Below are 17,633 nucleotides of genomic sequence, written 5' to 3'. Positions count from 1 at the left end.
GGCTGCAGGGCTGAGGCCGGGCTCATGCTCTGCTCAGGGATGGGGGTCCCCAGGCCATCACTTAGCAGGGGGAAGAGCCCCAGGGTGGGTTTGGAGGAGAGACCTGGAGAGCCAGGGGTGGAAGCATGAGGTGGCTGGGTCATAGAATTGTGGAAAAGTTTGTGTTGAAAGGGACCTTAAAGCTCATTCAGCTCCAAGGGCAGGAACACCTTCCATTAGACCAGGTTGCTCCAAGCCCTGTCCAACCTGGCCTTGAACACTGCCAGGGATGGGGCAGCCACAGCTTCTCTGGGCACCCTGTGCCAGCGCCTCAGCACCCTCACAGGGAAGAGCTTCTGCCTAAGAGCTCATCTCAGTCTCCCCTCTGTCAGGTTAAAGCCATTCCCCTTGGCCTGTCCCTACAGGCCCTTGTCCAAAGCCCCTCTCCAGGTTTCCTGTAGTCCCTTTGTGCACTGGGAGCTGCTCTAAGGTCTCCCCAAAGCCTTCTCTTCTCCAGGCTGAACAAACCCAGCTCTCTTAGCCTGGCTCCAGAGCAGAGGTGCTCCAACCCTTGGATTATCTTACCTGACTCCAGCAGCTCCACACCCCTTTTGTGCTGTGCCCCCTCTGCTGCTGGATCAAAAGAGGGGTCTTGATGCAGCAGCACAAAGGATCCCCTCATTCTCACATGGAGATCCTTCACAGCTGCCACCCTGGGACAGGGCATCCTCCTGGGTGGCTCCAGCAGCAGCCAGGTGGTCCGTGCACACCCTGGCTGGGTATGAAACCAGTCCAGCCAGGCTGGCCCCAGCAATGTCAGCAGCCCCAGGCTGGCACTTCAAGCAGAGGAAACAGACACATCCACCACACCTGCAACAGGAGGGCAGGAGCTCCAGTTCGCCAAGGATGAGAGCAAGGCTCCCCCCCCCAACCAGAGCTGCTCCAGGCCAGAAAGGGTGAAGAGCTCTTTGGGAGGAAAATGAAAGGCTCCTTCTCTCTGTTAAAAAAGACAGGGAAGCAGGGTTGATTTACAGCTTGCAGAAATGGTGGAAGGGAGAGAGCTCCCCGCTCCCTTCTGTGCTTCATGCAGGCATGAGCACATGGCTATCTGCTCAGAAAGGTGACCAGCAGGTAGGAAAGGGACATGCTGCCAGCCCTCTCCCTTTGGGCAGGAGCTGACAGCACCACAGCTCAGCCATGACCAAGTCCCAGGGGCAACAAGCTTACACCTACTTTGCATGTCATCTTTTCACCTCAAACTTGAGGGAGAAGGGTCTACCCAGCCCTCTGAGCAGAGAAAGGGCCATTTCCCTCCTCCCCAGCCTCAGCCCGGAGCTCATTGCCACAGGCCAGCAGCAACCCCAGCACTGGCTCCCCTGTGCTGTGCATGCTCCTGTCTCGCACAGCACGAAAGGACCAGTTCAAGGCCAACAGCTGAGGTGCAGCAGCTGGAACCCCCTCCCTGGTGCCCAGGTGGGGCAGGGGGCATAGGCAGACACCATTGGCACAGACATGCTAGAGGCAGAGTTTATTACACTACGCAGGCTAAGAACCCTGGGCAAGACCCCACACGGGTAAGAATCGAACCAGCTCTTTATCAAAAAAGTTAATACTACAGTTAACCCCCTTCTCCTTTGGTCATTACAAAGCAAGAGAAATATTAAAAGGAAAGATATTTATACACAGAGGGAAGCTGAAGAGATTCTGTCCAGCCCTTCCCACCCCACTCCCAGCACATTCAGGTGCCTGGTGTTCCAGCTGGCAGGAGCAGCAGTATCAAAATCTTCACAAGATGTTCAGGTTGTCGGGGTTTTATTATTATTGTCGTCAATAAAAGCAAGAATTCCCAAGAGCTGCCATTCCTGGTCCTCCCCAGGGAGGATGGAGGGGCAACACCAGCTCCCCTCCCTCTCTGCCCTCCAAGTGTAGGGGATGGCTGTGCACGGGGGTGTGTGAGGCCACGCACGCACACACTTCCTCTCGCCAGTGCACACACACTCAGCACAGGCCACGTGGTCTCTGATCCCTCTTTTGTACGCAGTCATTTAAAAAAAATATTGTATTATAATAATAATATGAATTTCTCTTTCCATGCTGTGGCTGCTGGAAAGAAGCATCAATCGTCCGTGAGGTCCTGCACAAAGAGGACTTCCGTGTGGCTGAGTCCGGCCTCCTGCAATGTGGGTGGGTTGGGCCACTCCTCTGTGGGGAGGCAGGGCAGGACCCGGCGAGGGAAGTTGGCCTCAATCTGGAACTTTTCAGGGCTTTCTTTCAAGGAGAACAGGAAGTCGTGGATCACCTGGGAAAGAAGCACAGGAATAACTGCCAGCCGGGGGAGCAATGACACAGCCACGCTGCAGCCATGGCATCTCATGGGGGGAACGGTACAGAATTTGCACCATCACTGCACTGCAGACATGAGACAGCTATTTTCTTAGCATGGGTGAAACGGGACTTGTCAGAGCACCTGGGGAGTCCAGACACTGTTTCTGGCTCTTCCTACACCATTATTTAATAAAGAACCAACCAGAGTCCCAGGAGAAGAAAAAGTTTTTCATTTCCCCTCTAATCTCTTCTAAGCTGGTGGGTCCAGGCCCCACAACACCCTCCATACCCAGGAACAACTCTGCCTGATGAGGCTCTTGGCAAAAGTCATCATTTGGCAAAGTCCAATGGAACCAAAGCTTTGCTGAGTCACCTGGAGAACCCCTTGACCCTCTCATACCCTGGGAAGCCCCAACAGCTCTGCCCCAAGCTCACCGTCAAGGACTGTGTGAAGTGGAATCGCCGCTCCACTCTGGAATCATTAGGCAGCTTGAAAATGATCTTGACGCTGTCTGGGTCATCGGGATGTGGCTCGGGGGGAAGGCATTCCGACTTGCGCTCCTTCTCCTCCTGCAGCGTCTGCAAAGGAGAGAGCAGGGGCAGTGGGCAGCACTGAACTGGCCTCTGTGCTTGCCCCTTGCAGCACAGCCACTCCAGGAGGCTTTGAGGACACGCAAGCCCTGAGCAAGACAAGCAACTCCAAGACAAGCCCTACTGCAGGCACTGCTCCTACAGAGCGTGAGCATCCCACAGGGCACAGCAGCCTCTCCAGCACTCCTTCTGCTCTCACCTGCCGCCGCCTCTCCTCTGCTAGTTTTTGCTGCTGCACTTCCTCCTCCTTCCTCTTCTTCATCTCCCTTTCCTCCTTCTTCTTGCGCTCCTTTTCCTGGTCCGCACGTAAGGATGCAAGATATGCCTCATCCTGCTGCTGCCTCAGGACTTGGGTTTGGTTCCTCTCTTCCCTACAAACATGAGCAGGAAGCAGTCAGGGCTAGCAGGCTCAGGGCAGACCCGAGGGTGCAAGTACAGCCTCAAGCTCATAGAAGCACACACATCAGGTAATGCCTCAGGAGCTCCACAAGCTCTGGAAAGGGAAGCAGGGTTTCCACATCCCCAGCACACAAACTGTGTCCCCTCAGTTGAGTGGACGTGAACTGAACACAGACAGCTCCTCACCCACTGCAGCATGGCAGAGTGGACAGCACATAACAGTGCCCAGGATTTCTGCCTCATACTTGAGGATCTTCACGGTTTTACCTCCTCAAGCTAATTCTTTGCACAAATCAGAAACACAGGCATCAAAACGCTACTGGGTCCCCACAGAAAGCATGGGGCAGAGGAGGGGCAGACAGAAGACAATAGAGCAGCACCCTACTTTGGACACTACCATAAACACAGTGAAAATCCAAGAAAGCCATTCCAGGCAGCAGCTCTTGCTCACCAACTGGCTGCAGTGCCTTTGCTCCCACTTGGCTTCTACCATCATCCGAGCTTTACCTGCAAAGCTCCAGCATGCTAAGGGTCTGCTTCAGCTGCAGAGAACAGTAGAGCACTCACACCCACCTTTCAGCTGTGGGCAACACATCCAGCTCCCTGGTTATAGGGCAATCTAAATTTACGGACCAGTGATCTCACTGGGAAGAAGGGAGCCCATGGGATACGTTACAGGACAGGAGATAACAAGCTGTTTGCCTACAAATGGTGTCTGGAGGGAGAGCAGAGCAGAGCAGATCCTGCCTCCTCAAGGCATGCATAACTGGAGCTCAGGTCCCATCATACCTTTCCAGGCGTTCGGACACCAGGTATGTCTGGTTGGCATCCATGATGAACATCAATTGATTAATGAGGTCATCAGCCTGGATAAGGCCTTCCAGCCGCCCAACTACTGTCATCCTGCGATCCTTCAGCATGATCACAGCCAGGAATGGGTACGTGTTCTCTCGCAGAGCCTGGGAGACTGGGAAAGAGGCATGACCATCACTGCCCCATCCAGAAGGGCCAGCGAGGGGTACAGCACAAACATTTCCCATCACCAAGGGCCTGCCCATCACCAAAGCAGCTCCTACAGCCACTATCTCTATTAAGGCACAGGAGGCCTCAGCCTCCATTTTGTCAGACTAAACCCTATAAACCAGCAAAGGGAGGAAGTGGCTTGGAGCATAGAGACTGAAGGGAAAAAAAATAAGCTTTCAAGTGACCAAAAAGGTTCTTGAATTCAAGCAGGAAGGAAGTAAACTGCTCTGAATGTCCATTCAGAACAGAACAAAAAGCCTTGGGCTTAAACTGCAGGAAAAGAAACACTGGTCAAGCACAGGGAAATGCTTGCTGAGGTGATTAAGGGTAGCCAGACTCTGGAAAACACCATCATGGGAGGATAACAGTGCCATCCTGGACATTTCTGAACAAATCCAAGTTGGTTTTGCCAGAAGTGGGCTCTCTTTTGGGGCAGGGAATGAAGCAGTTCAGGGGCTTTTAAGGTACTGTTCACCTATGGCTGCTGATCACCTCCTCCTCAAAACACACATGGCACAACATGCAGCTTGGAGCAGTGATTACCAGTGGAGTCCTTCAAATGAAACCAGAGCACCCCATGGATTAAATGAAAGGCCACAATCCCTTCCAGCTCTGCTTTCTAGGCTATGACTCCAAAGCATTGCAGCAATGAAACAGCAGTAAGTAAAAGAATGTCTCCTTAGAAAGCCACTCTTTCAAGGAGTCCTTAGCTGGTAGCTGAATTATGAAGCCGAGAATGACCCAGATTTAGTACTCCAGAACTCCTGGCCTGACCCTTCCTGTTTCACAGCAGGAGAGAAGCAACACAGGAGACACGAACAGAGCTTGGGAAAGGCTCCATTTGCAGCAAAACCCTACCAGAACACTGGCAGGCCAGGCATCAACAGCTCTGAAAGATAGTACTTAAAAGGACCTCACTGAGGACTTTCAAGGAGACAGAGAGACTGGGTGTGGAGTAAACATGTCTGTCTCAGAAAGGGAAGAATGCACCTAACAAGTCACTCCTGGCTTCAGGCATAACACCAGCCAGTGTTAAGGGCACAGCTAGTCAGATACTTGTTTCTGCATCAGTTTAATCCTCAGCACACACCCACTAACTCCCATTAACAAGGCACTGAAAGCAGCCTGCAGGCCCACAACAGAGAGCACAGCACCAGGACTGCCCAGAAACATACAGGCAGTGGAGGCAAAGAGCCGAAGGTATTTCCCTGGCATCCAAGCATGTATTTCCCCATGCAACCCTGAAATCTCTCTGCTTGCACAAAAACCAATCGTGCATTTCACACACATTTTGTGGTCAAAGAGCATTTGACTTGTCAGGAGGGGACAGGTAAAGACCAAGAGAGACACACTCACCTCTGTATCCCTCTGGTTTGTTGGTTGAACAAGCCCAGAAGAGCATTCTGGTGTTTATGAGGGTGATCACCTCAGGTACGCACAGTGTATTGCTAAGGGATGAGAAGAGACTGTGTGAGTGAAGCTGCATTTAAAGTGCCAAGATAACCTTTTGGTTCTAACATTCTCCTACCTACCGGCAGAATTCATCCGTGTCTTGGTGGTCATCTCCATGAAGATAAACCAACAGGAAACGCAGCTCCCGCTTGGCATCATTCAGTGCCTTGGCAGAAGAGCAGAGACAGTAACATTACAGGGGCTCTAGGCAAGGGGAAAGCTGCACCCACAATGTGGGACACAGCTCCGCAACGTTTACCTGGGCAATTAGCACAGTTTTAATGAAGCAACAGTGGAGGATGAACCTGTAAGCCCTTCTGACTAAACCCTCATTTAGGAGGGCTACAGTAGTGTTCCCTCACACCCCTTTCAGGAGGTGCCTTTGGAGAACACTGAACTCAAAGCAAAACCACCCCCCACTGCCGTGCCAGACCAGCTGCAGAGAAGGAACCCTCCATCTCTCAGTCTCCCAGCAGCCAAGGATGAGCTTTCCACTTGAGCCAATACAGAACACAATCTTCAGGCAACATCAAATGAATATGCTACTAAAAAAAGATAATTTAATAATGCTGCAGTCCCCAACAGAGCAAAGGCAAACAAAAGAAAACCCCTTTTTGCATCTCCAGTCTCTGAATTCCACAAACCCAGTTCTTAACTAGACTGTTTCTTAATGAGACCACAGGGTAAGTGCATAATAAGCTCCCTGTTTTACTGGCACTGAGTTTTGGTAGCCTAACCATTCCATGGCTATTGAAGTTTGGATTCCAGGCAAGACGGAGCCAGAAGAGCTGTGGAGGCGTCGTGCTCCATCACTGTGCAGTGTGGAGCAGATACAGACTCCATGTTCCTCCCTAGCATGCAGGAAGTAGTGCTGATCCAACTGCCTGCTGGGATGCACTGCTGCAGGAGGCCCTTCCCTCAGCCAGGCTGAGAGAAGCTGCAGAAGAGGCAGCATCCACTGAGCATCCCTCTTTTACAGAGGGCACCATGAGTCCAGGTCTAATATGCAGAACTCTCACTGCCTGTAATTTCTTCCAGGGCTCCCTCTCACAGTTTTGAGGTTCCACCCCAGATTCTGGAGTTGCTTTGTAATACAAGCCCAGGCAGTCAATTCCAATTTGGTGAACAGAAGGACAGGCTCTGGCATACCACATCAGTTTATAAAAACAAAGGCAGCATTACAAAGAATAGCTGTCGGCTACAGGGCTGTACAGACGGTTGAGGAACACTCAGAGCAGCTTTGCTTTCCAACTTTGCAGACTCGGCATACCATCAAGCCTGGCAGACAGTGGTTTTCCAATACACTTGTTCCCTAGCTCTCCATTACCCTGTTAGAGTCTGGGGACAAACACTAAGCTTTTAGATAAAAAGTGATTTTGCCAGGTAGGCCCTGATACTGTCTGGCAAAATCCCCCCTCTCCATCTCCCCAGGATCTATGCACCAACGTGTGACACTGACCTGGCTGTAAGTTCCCTGGTAGAAGACAGGGTGTATCCTCCCATATTTTTCCTCAAACATATGAATAAACGAAATAATGTCCCCCACTGGGTCAGTGACCCGACTACGAGGATCAGGGCGTATAAAACGCAGAGCAAACCTAGGAAGGAAGCAAAGGACACTGAATTCAGCTTACTGACTTTCTGAAGAACAGGTTTTCTTTTCCACAGAGCCACTGGTATTCATAAGGGAGGAAAAAAGTCACAGCTGAGACCCTTGAACATTTATAATCACAACCTAAACTGCCACCTGCTGCAAACTGATACCACTGCTACAAAAACCATCCCACAGGCAAATATCTCATGCCATCAGCGTGTGTGTGAATTCTGTGTGATTGACAATTCTGACTTCCTCTGAAGCATCAGGCATAAGCCACACCGACACTATGAGGTTTGAAGAATTTAGCCAAAGCTGGGCTGCTAAAAGCCACACAGTTTTACCCAGGTAACTTTGAAAACTACATTTCTTCTATTCCAAGACTAACAATTCCAGAATACAAAGAGCTGTAGACAGAGAACATTACACCAGGAGTCCAATGCACACAGAAGCAACAGCCATTCCTCCAAGGCTGGAAAAAGCTTCATTACAAGGTAAGTATCAATGTTACCTGGTTCTACTGATGTGCAGAAATTACACTGAACTTTGGAAAAGTCTTTAAGGTGAAAAAAAGTAATACACCAGAGGAAACTGCCAAACTAATGCAGATGGCAGGACTGGGACCGCTGGAGATTTACTGCATGTCAGCATTCCCTTTTCTCTCCATCAGCACTGTGAGGATGAACTTGCCCTTCAGGGCAGTAAATGGGGAAGGCAACAGACACTGAAGGGGAGCCCAGAGGTGTTTATAGTCTGGGTTTTACCAAATACAGGGATTAGGGCAGGCTAACCTGCAGATCAGCCCAATGAGACTTGATTCTGATGAAGCTGTTTGTCCAGGAACACTGGACAGTTTGATCCTGTTTTGCATTTCCTTTGCATGGCACTCCAACTGTAAAGCCATATGGAGTTACCACTCCAATTCAATATTTAATTTACAGAGCTGCAAGATGCTCTTTTTCTCTACAATAAAGATTATTTCTCACAAAACAGTGCAGGAACCTTACAAGGCTACAGATAAAGCCAGCTGAGCAAATCAATGGAAAAATCTGCCATTAAACATCCAAGTCACAGAGGTACAGTCAGATCCAAGCTTGTGTCTTGATGCAGTCAGTACATGAGTCAGCACAAAAATTACTTACCTAAATATATCAAGTAATGTGTAATAGGTGAATCGGAATGGAAGCATTATGAAGTAGTAACCCCATCCTAACAGGCCCTGCAATTACAAACAAAGGATCAGAACAGTCTCCACCCCAGGAAGAGACCTGTTAAAGCTGTCCCCCAGCATAAAGCACACATGGGAACACCAGTGCTCCAACCACTGCAAAGAAGCTCAGCAATATTTATGGCTTCAGACACACTAAATCACATGTAAGTGACAGACATGGTTCATACAGAATTTAACGTGACATGTCTAAAAACCAGCAGCACTATTCAAGCAGCAATGCTTTTGCTCTGTGCTAATTTTCTTAACTGTACAAAGGGATTAACAGCACTGAGTCTAAGAGGCGCTCATGCAAATCTGTTTGAGAAACACTAATGCAAGTCACTGATACTGTATTGAAGTTAATATACTTTCTAGGGGGCTCTAAAAGATAAAAACCTCATTATCACTCTACCATATAAAGCAGACAGTCCTTTGTTCCAACTGAACTGATCAAAAAGCTTGACTACAGCACAGTAAGTCATTCTATGACACAAAGAATGTTGTTTCATAGTGTGAATCACACCACAGAGAAAGTGCCCGCAGCAGTAATAGAGGCTGAAGCTCTACATTTTGTTTTCAGAAGGTAACATATTTAGAAAGGAGATAACAGCATAGAACGAAAACAACTCCTTTCCCTGCTTGCAAGTTCTGTTGTTCAGAGAGTCACCCAAGAATCTGGACAAAATCCACTATAAGATAACTTGCCCTTGGTTGTGGCCTTGAGACAACGTAGCTGTAGATCCTGTGGTCAGCTGTATTGACCTGCAATGGCCGGGATGGAGGAGGATTAAAGACACTTGGGACACCCTCTTGTTCATTTAGTCGGTCCTGTACAGCTGCCTGTGACACAAGAAAGAGCAAAGGGAGGTTTTAGACATTTAAGGATGGCAGAAAATGTTTTTTTACACTTTGGACACCAACAGCAAGTATGATTTGTCCATAGCCCCAAAATACTGGATAAGCACAACTCATTACAAACTATAACCCCCAATACTCTCCCCTGGATGGAAAGCCCTCTCCATGGCAGCCTGTACAGTGCTACGGGACATATGCCAGTCAAGTGACTGTTCACAGCCATAACTCTGTGGTGTGTGTTCCTGAAACCAGCATCAAGATACTGTTATAAAGAGCTACTAGTGTAAATTCAGGGGCTGACAGATTAAAGCTCACCAGTAGGGCTCCCCCTCCCCACAGAATTCTCTACTTATCCCAAGGACTTGGAAACTGCTACAAATCCTCTCTGTGGAGGTACCTCTATGTTCCAGTTATGCTGCTCCAATGTGTGACGACACTGGTCCATGGACTCTATGCCAGTTAGGTCCTAAAGGAGGAAAACAAAAGCAGGTTTAGTGGAGGCCATGGTAGTGTTTACAGCTGGACTCAATGATCTTAAAGGTCTTTTCCAACCTAAACAATTCCCGGTTTCTAAGGTGAGTGCCAGGGAAGTGCTGTATTTTTACTGCTCTTTCCAACACATGAGCACAGACAGGAGTTACTGCAACACATTGCCACAATACTCAAAAGTGCTCTGCTCTCAGTTTATGAGCAGAGCAACCTGAGCCAACCTAAATCCATAAGCACACAAGAGACCTCAAACAGGCCTTTGCACTCTTCCAGCATTAGTCAATTGTTAGCAATGCCCAAGGTCTGTTACTACAAATGCACTCAGCCCAGTCTAACATAACACTGCCCACAAGTTTCACTCTGGAAGGATATGCCCTCAACCACCACCACAAAGCATCAACATAAAAGACAGGCAGAGCATTTCTGAAAACCCAAGATGACCATTACTTCACTCACTACAAGCACAGAGACTAAACCCAAAATGAGGCACCAATGAAGGAGTTTTCCCACATCCCAGGGCTTGCTGTAGTAAAAACATTTAAATCCAGGCCAGCACAGACACGACCCAAAGCAGAATACACAGTCCAAATCACTGACAGACCTCAGAGGCACTGGGCTCTCACACCAGTGTTTGGGAAGGTGCATTTTAACCCCATGCCAATCAGAACTTCTGTGCAAAAGATCAAATGACTGTTTGTTATTACAGGAAGCCATGTCAGCACGCCCTGAATGGAGACAAATCTCTGCTGCAGTGAACATCTCTGTCACTGTGCCACAGCAACACATCTCTCCCCACACCACTCGCTGTGAGGTGTTTGAACAGACATTTCAGATCTGTAAACCTCACCTCTCGCCACAGAGCCAAAGCACTTCCATAGGAAAGCCACAAATGCGATGCCACCCTTTTAATAATCCTCTGAACCCATCAGTGAAAGCTCATTACAGATGACACCATTAAGAGTGCTGCAATTCTGAAGAAAACTGCTTTTATTTTAAATTAAACCAAGTTTGGGTTTCTTTTTTAAACTGGACTACAGAAAGCCAAGGAAACAGCACTCCCTTCAGAAACAGCTATTCAAATGACACAACCAATGACAATAATTGTCACAAGCAGCATAACATTCAACACAAAAAAGTGCTGGTGATGGAAGAAGAGTGTTGAAATGTGACAATTTCTCCAGCAAGGTCATTTTTGACAGGAGAACTCCACAGATTCTCAATGCTCCATGTTCTCACCTGGCAGATTTCTCTCCAGACACCATCCCAGGCAGCTGGTGTAACCCTACAGAGGCTGCAGCAACCTGGATGGCTCAAGAAGAGATAGCAATAGCAAGCCTATTAAATTCTGCTCTTTATCTGCCTCATTCCTTGCTCCATTCAAAAGCCCCTGGGGCAGTCTGGACAAACTGACCATTTCAGAATGCACTGAATTGTTTTTTCTACTGGAGAAGGATGGTGCATCTATTCCTTTCCCTACCCCCATTCATACATTCCACATGCTATTTCCACCAAAGTAATGCAGTGGACAAATGGCCTATTCAATCTCTGGGCTCAGCTCAAACTTTTAAGCATTTCTTGGCTTCTTTTTCATGAAGTCTCCACAGATTTCTACCTTCCGCCCAACCTACTGGGCAAACACCATTGTTTCATTCTGCTGTACAGAACTGGACTGTTCAAAGCATTGCTGACATTCACTATGCTATTGGAGCTGCGCAGAAAAAGGCACTTCAAGTCATTGCCCGGTGGTGTATAAAAATGTATTAAAACATAAGTACTTGCAACGGAGCACCTTGCAAGTAAATTCCACAGAAGAAGTAAAGCTCAGGAACTCAGCTGCTGCTGCCAGAACACCTTCACTTATTGCTCAGCTTCACGATTTAGCGCTTTAGTTTGACTGCCTTTCTTTAAAGATGTGCTTCACTGAGTAAAACCTAGACTTTGCATTCTGACTTCCTTTTTTATCCCAAACTCTTACAGAAGCACTTCATTGTTCTGGTAGAAGGACAACAGATTGTAGAAGGACATCTTAAAAGGCACCTGCAATTTACTCAATCATTTGATTTTACAACAGTCACAATCTTATGTTTTTCAAAGCCTTGAAAGTTTCTGATCAACATTCCTGAACAGCCTGGAAATTCTGCAGGTGTTTACAGGATTTCCAAGTGTCCTGGTTTCAGCTGGAGTAGAGTTAATTTTCCTCTTAGTAGCTGGTGCAGTGCTGTGCTGTGGCTTTAGTGTGAGAATAACACTGGTAACACACGGATGTTTTAGATGTTGTTATGCAGTGCTTACCCTGATCAAGGACTTTTCAGGCTCCCATGCTCTGCCAGTGAGCAGAGGCACAAGAAGCAGGAGGCACAGCCAGGACAGCTGACCCGAGCTATCACAAGGGATATTCCACACCATAGACCACCATGCCCAGTACAGAAACTTGGGGGGAGTTGCCTGGGAGCCACCAGTTGCTGCCTGGGGACAGGCTGGGCATCAGTCAGCAGGGGGTGGGCAACTGTGTTGTGCATCACTCGTCTTTCTGAGGTTTTATTCCTCACTTTCTGTTGTCTCCCTTTTCATTACAATTATTATTACATTTTTAGTTTATTCCAATTATTAAACTACTCTTACCTCAAGCCCTAGGTTTTACCTTTTTCTGACTCTCCTCCCCATCCCACCAGGGGAGGAATGAAGGAGTGAGCAGCTGGTGGTGTGTAGTTGCCAGCTGGGTCTAAAACACAACAAGCTCCAGAAACTCATTCACACCTTTGTTTCTAAACTAACAACAGAGCTTCAGGGCTGAACACTCTCCTTTTCAGATTATGCAAATGTTTTAGCACTTTTAGGTCAGAAAGCAGCACCAAAGCAACAGCCAGGCAGAACTATCAACATGCACCTATTGAGGACTGAAGCACTGCAGCATTTGCTCAGTAGGTCTAAAACAGAGCACAAGGCAGCAAACTTCACCCCTTCCCCACCATCATTACAGCAACAGGAACACTGTTGGTGAGTCTGACAATGGCAGTTCTCTATGGAGGGGAATCTACTCCTTTTTCCCCTTAGCATCTCAGTACAGTTGCTCTCAACAAGGAACAGAAGAGACAGAACCAGTCCAGCAGCATCATGCCGCATGCTCCTGCCTCTCCTGATCAATGAAGCTGCACAATGAAACATTGCAGGGAAAAACTTGCCTGTGTAAAGGCACCTTAAACTGAACACCTTTTTGAATGGTACTTTGACATGCATCATAAGACACACTACAGTTCCAGCCTGCTCTGGAAGACACATGGGTTCAGAATGACTTGCACTCAACGTAAGGAACTGCAGGAAGACAGTTCAACTGTCAGTTGGACAACACTTGCTGGGAAGCACTGATACTGCTCCTTATCATCCCTAACGACCTTTTATACTGTTATCTCAGCACCTTCTACAGCCACTGCTTCACCTCAGCCACAGACAGGGATCAGAGACTTGAAACACCACATCACTTCCACTGCACCAGTTACAGCATTTCTGGTAGTAGCTGCAAACTGCATTATTCACATTAGACAAAGGAGCATCTCCTTAGTGTCACTAAGGCTAGGAGAATAAACAGTATCTTCAAATCAGTAGATACTAGTTTCCTACTGATTGTAATGTCTCATTAAAGGGTGTATCTTAAAGACTGTATCTCTTAGTCATAGTAAGCAAGAAAAAGATAAGCCCCCCTTGGGTCAATTTAACCCCATTAAGCTAGCAGCCTCATGCCTTCAAATAAATGAAGATGCAAGCTCAAGAAAGTGGATAATATTCTGAAAACAAGATATTAAGCACCACAAATGCCAGGAAAGTTCAACACTGCCATCTCAAACACCTCTGAAAGCAGAGTGCTACCTTAAAACATACTGAAGCTGCTGCTGAATATAATAAATGCATCTCTCACCTTTGAGACTGCTGAGAATGCTGCAATCTTCTCAATGTAGTGGAAAATGAAACTCCATGTGCTTCAAAAGCACACAAAGTGGACAAAGGTTGTAAACTGGACTTGGGAAACTTCCCTCTGCGGATACACTCCTATGTTGAAACGCTGAGATGCAAATCCACAGGACAGTAACTGGCACCGCTCTTAATTCCCAACCCACTGCCAAATTCCAGAGAATTGTGTTTACAGGGATAAAGAACATCTGACTTCAAGCAGGAGCAAGCCTTTACTGAGGGAGCTTCTCCTTGTGTATTACCGCCAATGCCTTTGTGAGGGTTTTGATCGATACACAATACACTGAATAGGAAAGATGCAGTTTGTTCCCTCCTTCCTCTTCAGTTTAGAGATGTTTTCAGCCCTGAGCTTTTTGCTTTCCCCAGCTGAAGTCAGAGATGGTATCATGAGTGCTAACCTTGCCTTTGTGAATAACACTCCATTACTTTACATTAGCATATTAGAACATCAGACATCAGCCCAAGCGTAATGGGCACAGATCAATAACGAGATCCTACAAAAGCTGCTCTGCCCTTTCCTCCATCTCCCAAATGGAGCCGGATTCTCCACAGCTTTCTTGAGCTGTTCACATCAAATTTCTCTCTACAGATGTCAACACAGCCAAATCTTGGCAGATGAAAAGTTTAGATGCTTTTATTCCTTTACATTAGTCAAAGCTTTGGCAGCAAACGGGAGGTTGAAAGCGGGCAAGAGTGAGTGCTCTGCTGCTTTTATTTCACGGTTAGTCCAATTATCTCTCCATAGTGGTACTTTTCCCCCCCCTCCATTAACCTGCCATCACAGGGTGGCAGACAATTGCCCTAATCCAGCCCCATGCATAGGAAGAGAACTGCTGTTTTCACCCTTCTGCCAGCAAAGCTGCTTATATGAGCACTACCAAAACATACTGAGCAAACATCAGTGGGATTCATGAAAAGCAGGTATTCAAACTGTAACCCCAACAGCTCCTCAGGCAACAGACAAGCCAGCAGGCATCCACCTCTCTGCCTTGGGAGGAGTAATTCCAGCAGAACTAGGATAAACAGCATAAGGCAACAGGATTTTCACCCAGAACAGCTGTTTGCTGGGCGGATGGCAGTCTACAGCTCTTGCTCAAGGCTTCCCATTTAAGTGTAGCACTGCTGAGGGCCCTCTGCTATGTCTCGCCTCATCTTTGTTAACCCCACTCCCTTCTTAGTCCTCTCCTGCTTTATTCAAATAGCAGTGACATGCCACCTCCTGTGGAAGTATCAGGCTCTGCCACCACAGGGTATTGTACAAATCACTTATGATGGTGCAGCACAACATGGGTAGAGTTGTCTTTGAAAATACTTTAAGTGCTCACTATAAAGGCAACAAGAACCCCAAAAGGTTTACAAGCCACCTGAAGCAGTGTTTTGCAGCAATGGCAACATATAAAGGATTTTAGTGAGTTAGCCAGCCCCTCCAAACAGCAAATATTATTTAGCAGAGTCCACCTAAAGGAAATAAATCTTTTGCAGGTGGGCTGATTTATTCTATCTCATCTCAAAGAAACAAGCAGGGCTGAGCCCACACCTGACTGAAAGGAAGTGCCAAAGAAGAAGGAATCACCAGTGCAGCCTATCATTAGCACAGACCTGGTGAAAAGCTAATCCCATATATGCCACAAGACAGAGGAATGAGAATCCAAAGATCAAAAGCCTTCTGGACCTGATCTTTCAGATCAGGCTGTGGACAACACCTGTCTTTTAAGTGAAGATTTTCTTCCCTTTGTGGTCTAAGGAGCATTTCCCTCCACTTCAAACCAGGGTTCAACAGGAGCTAGACTAAAACATGAATCTCTCCTCCTGAGTCCTGCTTCCCCTCCAGCCTGCTGCCCATGGCAACACCAGGTAACACCCGGAAACAGGATTCTTCAGTTTCACAGCTGCCCACAGGGTTTTGAAAATAGCAACAGGGACCTTGATGAGTGCAGCTGGTCCCATCTGTCCACATTCAGGAGATTAATGAGCACTGATACCTTACAGCAAGAGAATGGGAGCTGGAGGACAGCTTTTGCCCAGAGATGTGCAGCATAAGGCAGCGGCTCAAACCTCCTGTACCTACCACAGAAAAGGTAGCACTCTGAAAGCAATGTTAACATTGCTCTGCTTCCTTAGTCTGCAAGTTAAGATTGCCCAAACAGCTTAATCTGCAGTAGAGATTCAGAAAGGGTATCCATAAGAAAAATTTTCCTCATAGCTACAGTCACGAAAGAACACTGCAGCACACTGACTGCTTCCGGAGGTTGCCGAATTCCCCTGGCTTGGAGGTAAAGGCTTGGCAAGATCTGTCTGGAATCATGAGAAGCCTGCACCTACCTCAGCTGAGGGCAGCAGGGCTGGATGCCTCTCGAACCCCTTTAAGCCCTGTAGTTCTACAGTCACATCCCACCAAAATATTGCAAACTAGAGTCTTTAAAAAAATTAACATGAAGCTACAAAATGAGACAAAACACTCCTGAAAGTCAGCACTGTGTTTGCAAAAGAACTTTGCAACCCAAGGAACACCACATGATGCCCTACAATTCAGAACCAACCCCAGACACCTGAAGACCATTCTCATTACTCACATGTTCAATCACTTCTCACTGAGCAGCCTGAAGTTTTCCAACTCCACAGCACTGTGTTCTCCACAATAAACCACATCTACAGATTGATTGTTTTAGTTATTCAGCTGCTGAGCAGCCCTGAATCCTTGGCAAGCCAAAGGTTAAGCAAACCAGCCCATGTTAATGTAGCAGACAGCAAGATTAGATCATTACAATCCTCACTGGCCTCCCCCCAGCAGGGACACTACCAAACCGTGAGGGTTAGAAACAATTTTCTGAGAAACCACAGTGCACAGAAACCCTCTGGCTGACCCTCTCAAGGCTCCAGGAAAAACTCCTCCATTCAGCACTGAGGAAAGGAATTTTTCAGACTACCTAAATAAAATGGCCGGGATTTACCAAGGAGTTTTTCCCGTATGGAGTTAATGAAGTTTATTATTCAGTAGTCATTTCCTGCCTCCCCAATTAGCGATGACAGAACCATTCCAAACGAAACACCCGGAGCATGCATAGCACCAGCCGCCCCTCAGCGAAGCCCCAGCTCGGCAGAGCCCGGGCCCGACACAAGAGCTCCGCTCGCCCTCACGGGGAGTTTCCGCCAGGACAGGGACCGCCGGACGCTCTCCTCTCGCCCCTCACCCAGTCCCGGCCCGACAGCCCCGCGCTCAGCTCCATGCTGGGCCTGCCCCAGCTCTCGGTGAACGCCGTTCCCCTAGCCCGGCGGAGGCCGGCAGTCTCCCAGCGCCGGTGGGACGGGTCCGGCACCGCCTCCTCCGCTCCCACCAGCCGGCACGGGCCCCCCAGCGCCGCGGCACCTGGAACTGCAACAGCTTCTCGGTCTGCTCCGCCGTCAGCTCCCGCTCCTCAGGCGCCGCCATTTTGCTGCTGCCTCTGACCCGCCGCTCCGTCACTCTCCGGAACTGACGTCTCCGCCACCCGCACTTCCGCCCCGGCTCTCGGGAGCGCGCGAGCACCCAGCGCCGTTACGAAGCCAACGGCCTTTTATCTGCCGTAACCGGAAATGCTCGCGCGCGCTCCGGAGAAAGCCGAAGTGCTCGCAGACCTATCCGGAAATGCCCGAATCGCTCGGGTGTTCCCGATGGCCGCACGAAGAGTTCCGAAACGTGCCGAAAGCCGCTCAGGCGTTTCCGGAGCCGGCTGGGATGGGGGTGGCTGCCTTTAGCCTTGGGGGCGAGTC

General features: G+C 48.4%; 1 protein-coding gene across 2 annotated transcripts; it reads right to left on the bottom strand.

Annotated features, from left to right (window-relative positions):
- Window positions 1–1,492: 1,492 nt before the first annotated feature.
- On the bottom strand, window positions 1,493–17,513 carry FAF2 (Fas associated factor family member 2). Of its 2 annotated transcripts, none has more exons than XM_062607576.1 (11): window positions 17,251–17,513; window positions 9,826–9,894; window positions 9,279–9,413; window positions 8,506–8,582; window positions 7,229–7,367; window positions 5,850–5,935; window positions 5,674–5,765; window positions 4,084–4,261; window positions 3,095–3,266; window positions 2,740–2,883; window positions 1,493–2,278 (listed from the first exon to the last, which is right to left on the bottom strand). In XM_062607576.1, the coding sequence occupies exons 1-11, from the start codon at window positions 17,311–17,313 to the stop codon at window positions 2,096–2,098; spliced, it is 1,338 nt and encodes a 445-aa protein (XP_062463560.1). In that variant the 5' UTR covers window positions 17,314–17,513; the 3' UTR covers window positions 1,493–2,095. The 2 variants fall into 2 exon arrangements, with proteins under 2 accessions (XP_062463560.1, XP_062463561.1); XM_062607577.1 differs by lacking the exon at window positions 17,251–17,513 and adding an exon at window positions 17,075–17,241.
- Between the last annotated feature and the right edge of the window lie 120 nt (window positions 17,514–17,633).

This window comes from Pezoporus occidentalis, unplaced genomic scaffold, assembly GCF_034315485.1.
Source record: "Pezoporus occidentalis ecotype Australia unplaced genomic scaffold, CSIRO_AGI_Poc_V1 ctg124, whole genome shotgun sequence".
Classification (NCBI taxonomy): domain Eukaryota; kingdom Metazoa; phylum Chordata; class Aves; order Psittaciformes; family Psittacidae; genus Pezoporus; species Pezoporus occidentalis.
This window is presented reverse-complemented; position numbering and strand designations above follow the sequence as displayed.

Bases quoted from the DNA above. Each gene is read 5' to 3' on its own strand.
- FAF2 (XM_062607576.1), bottom strand. From the start codon at position 17,313: ATGGCGGCGCCTGAGGAGCGGGAGCTGACGGCGGAGCAGACCGAGAAG. The intron at 5,766-5,849 runs GTAGGTAGGAGA...CTCATCCCTTAG, and splicing joins GACACGGATGAATTCTGCCG to CAATACACTGTGCGTACCTG. The intron at 4,262-5,673 runs GTGAGTGTGTCT...CCTCTTTCCCAG, and splicing joins CAAACCAGAGGGATACAGAG to TCTCCCAGGCTCTGCGAGAG.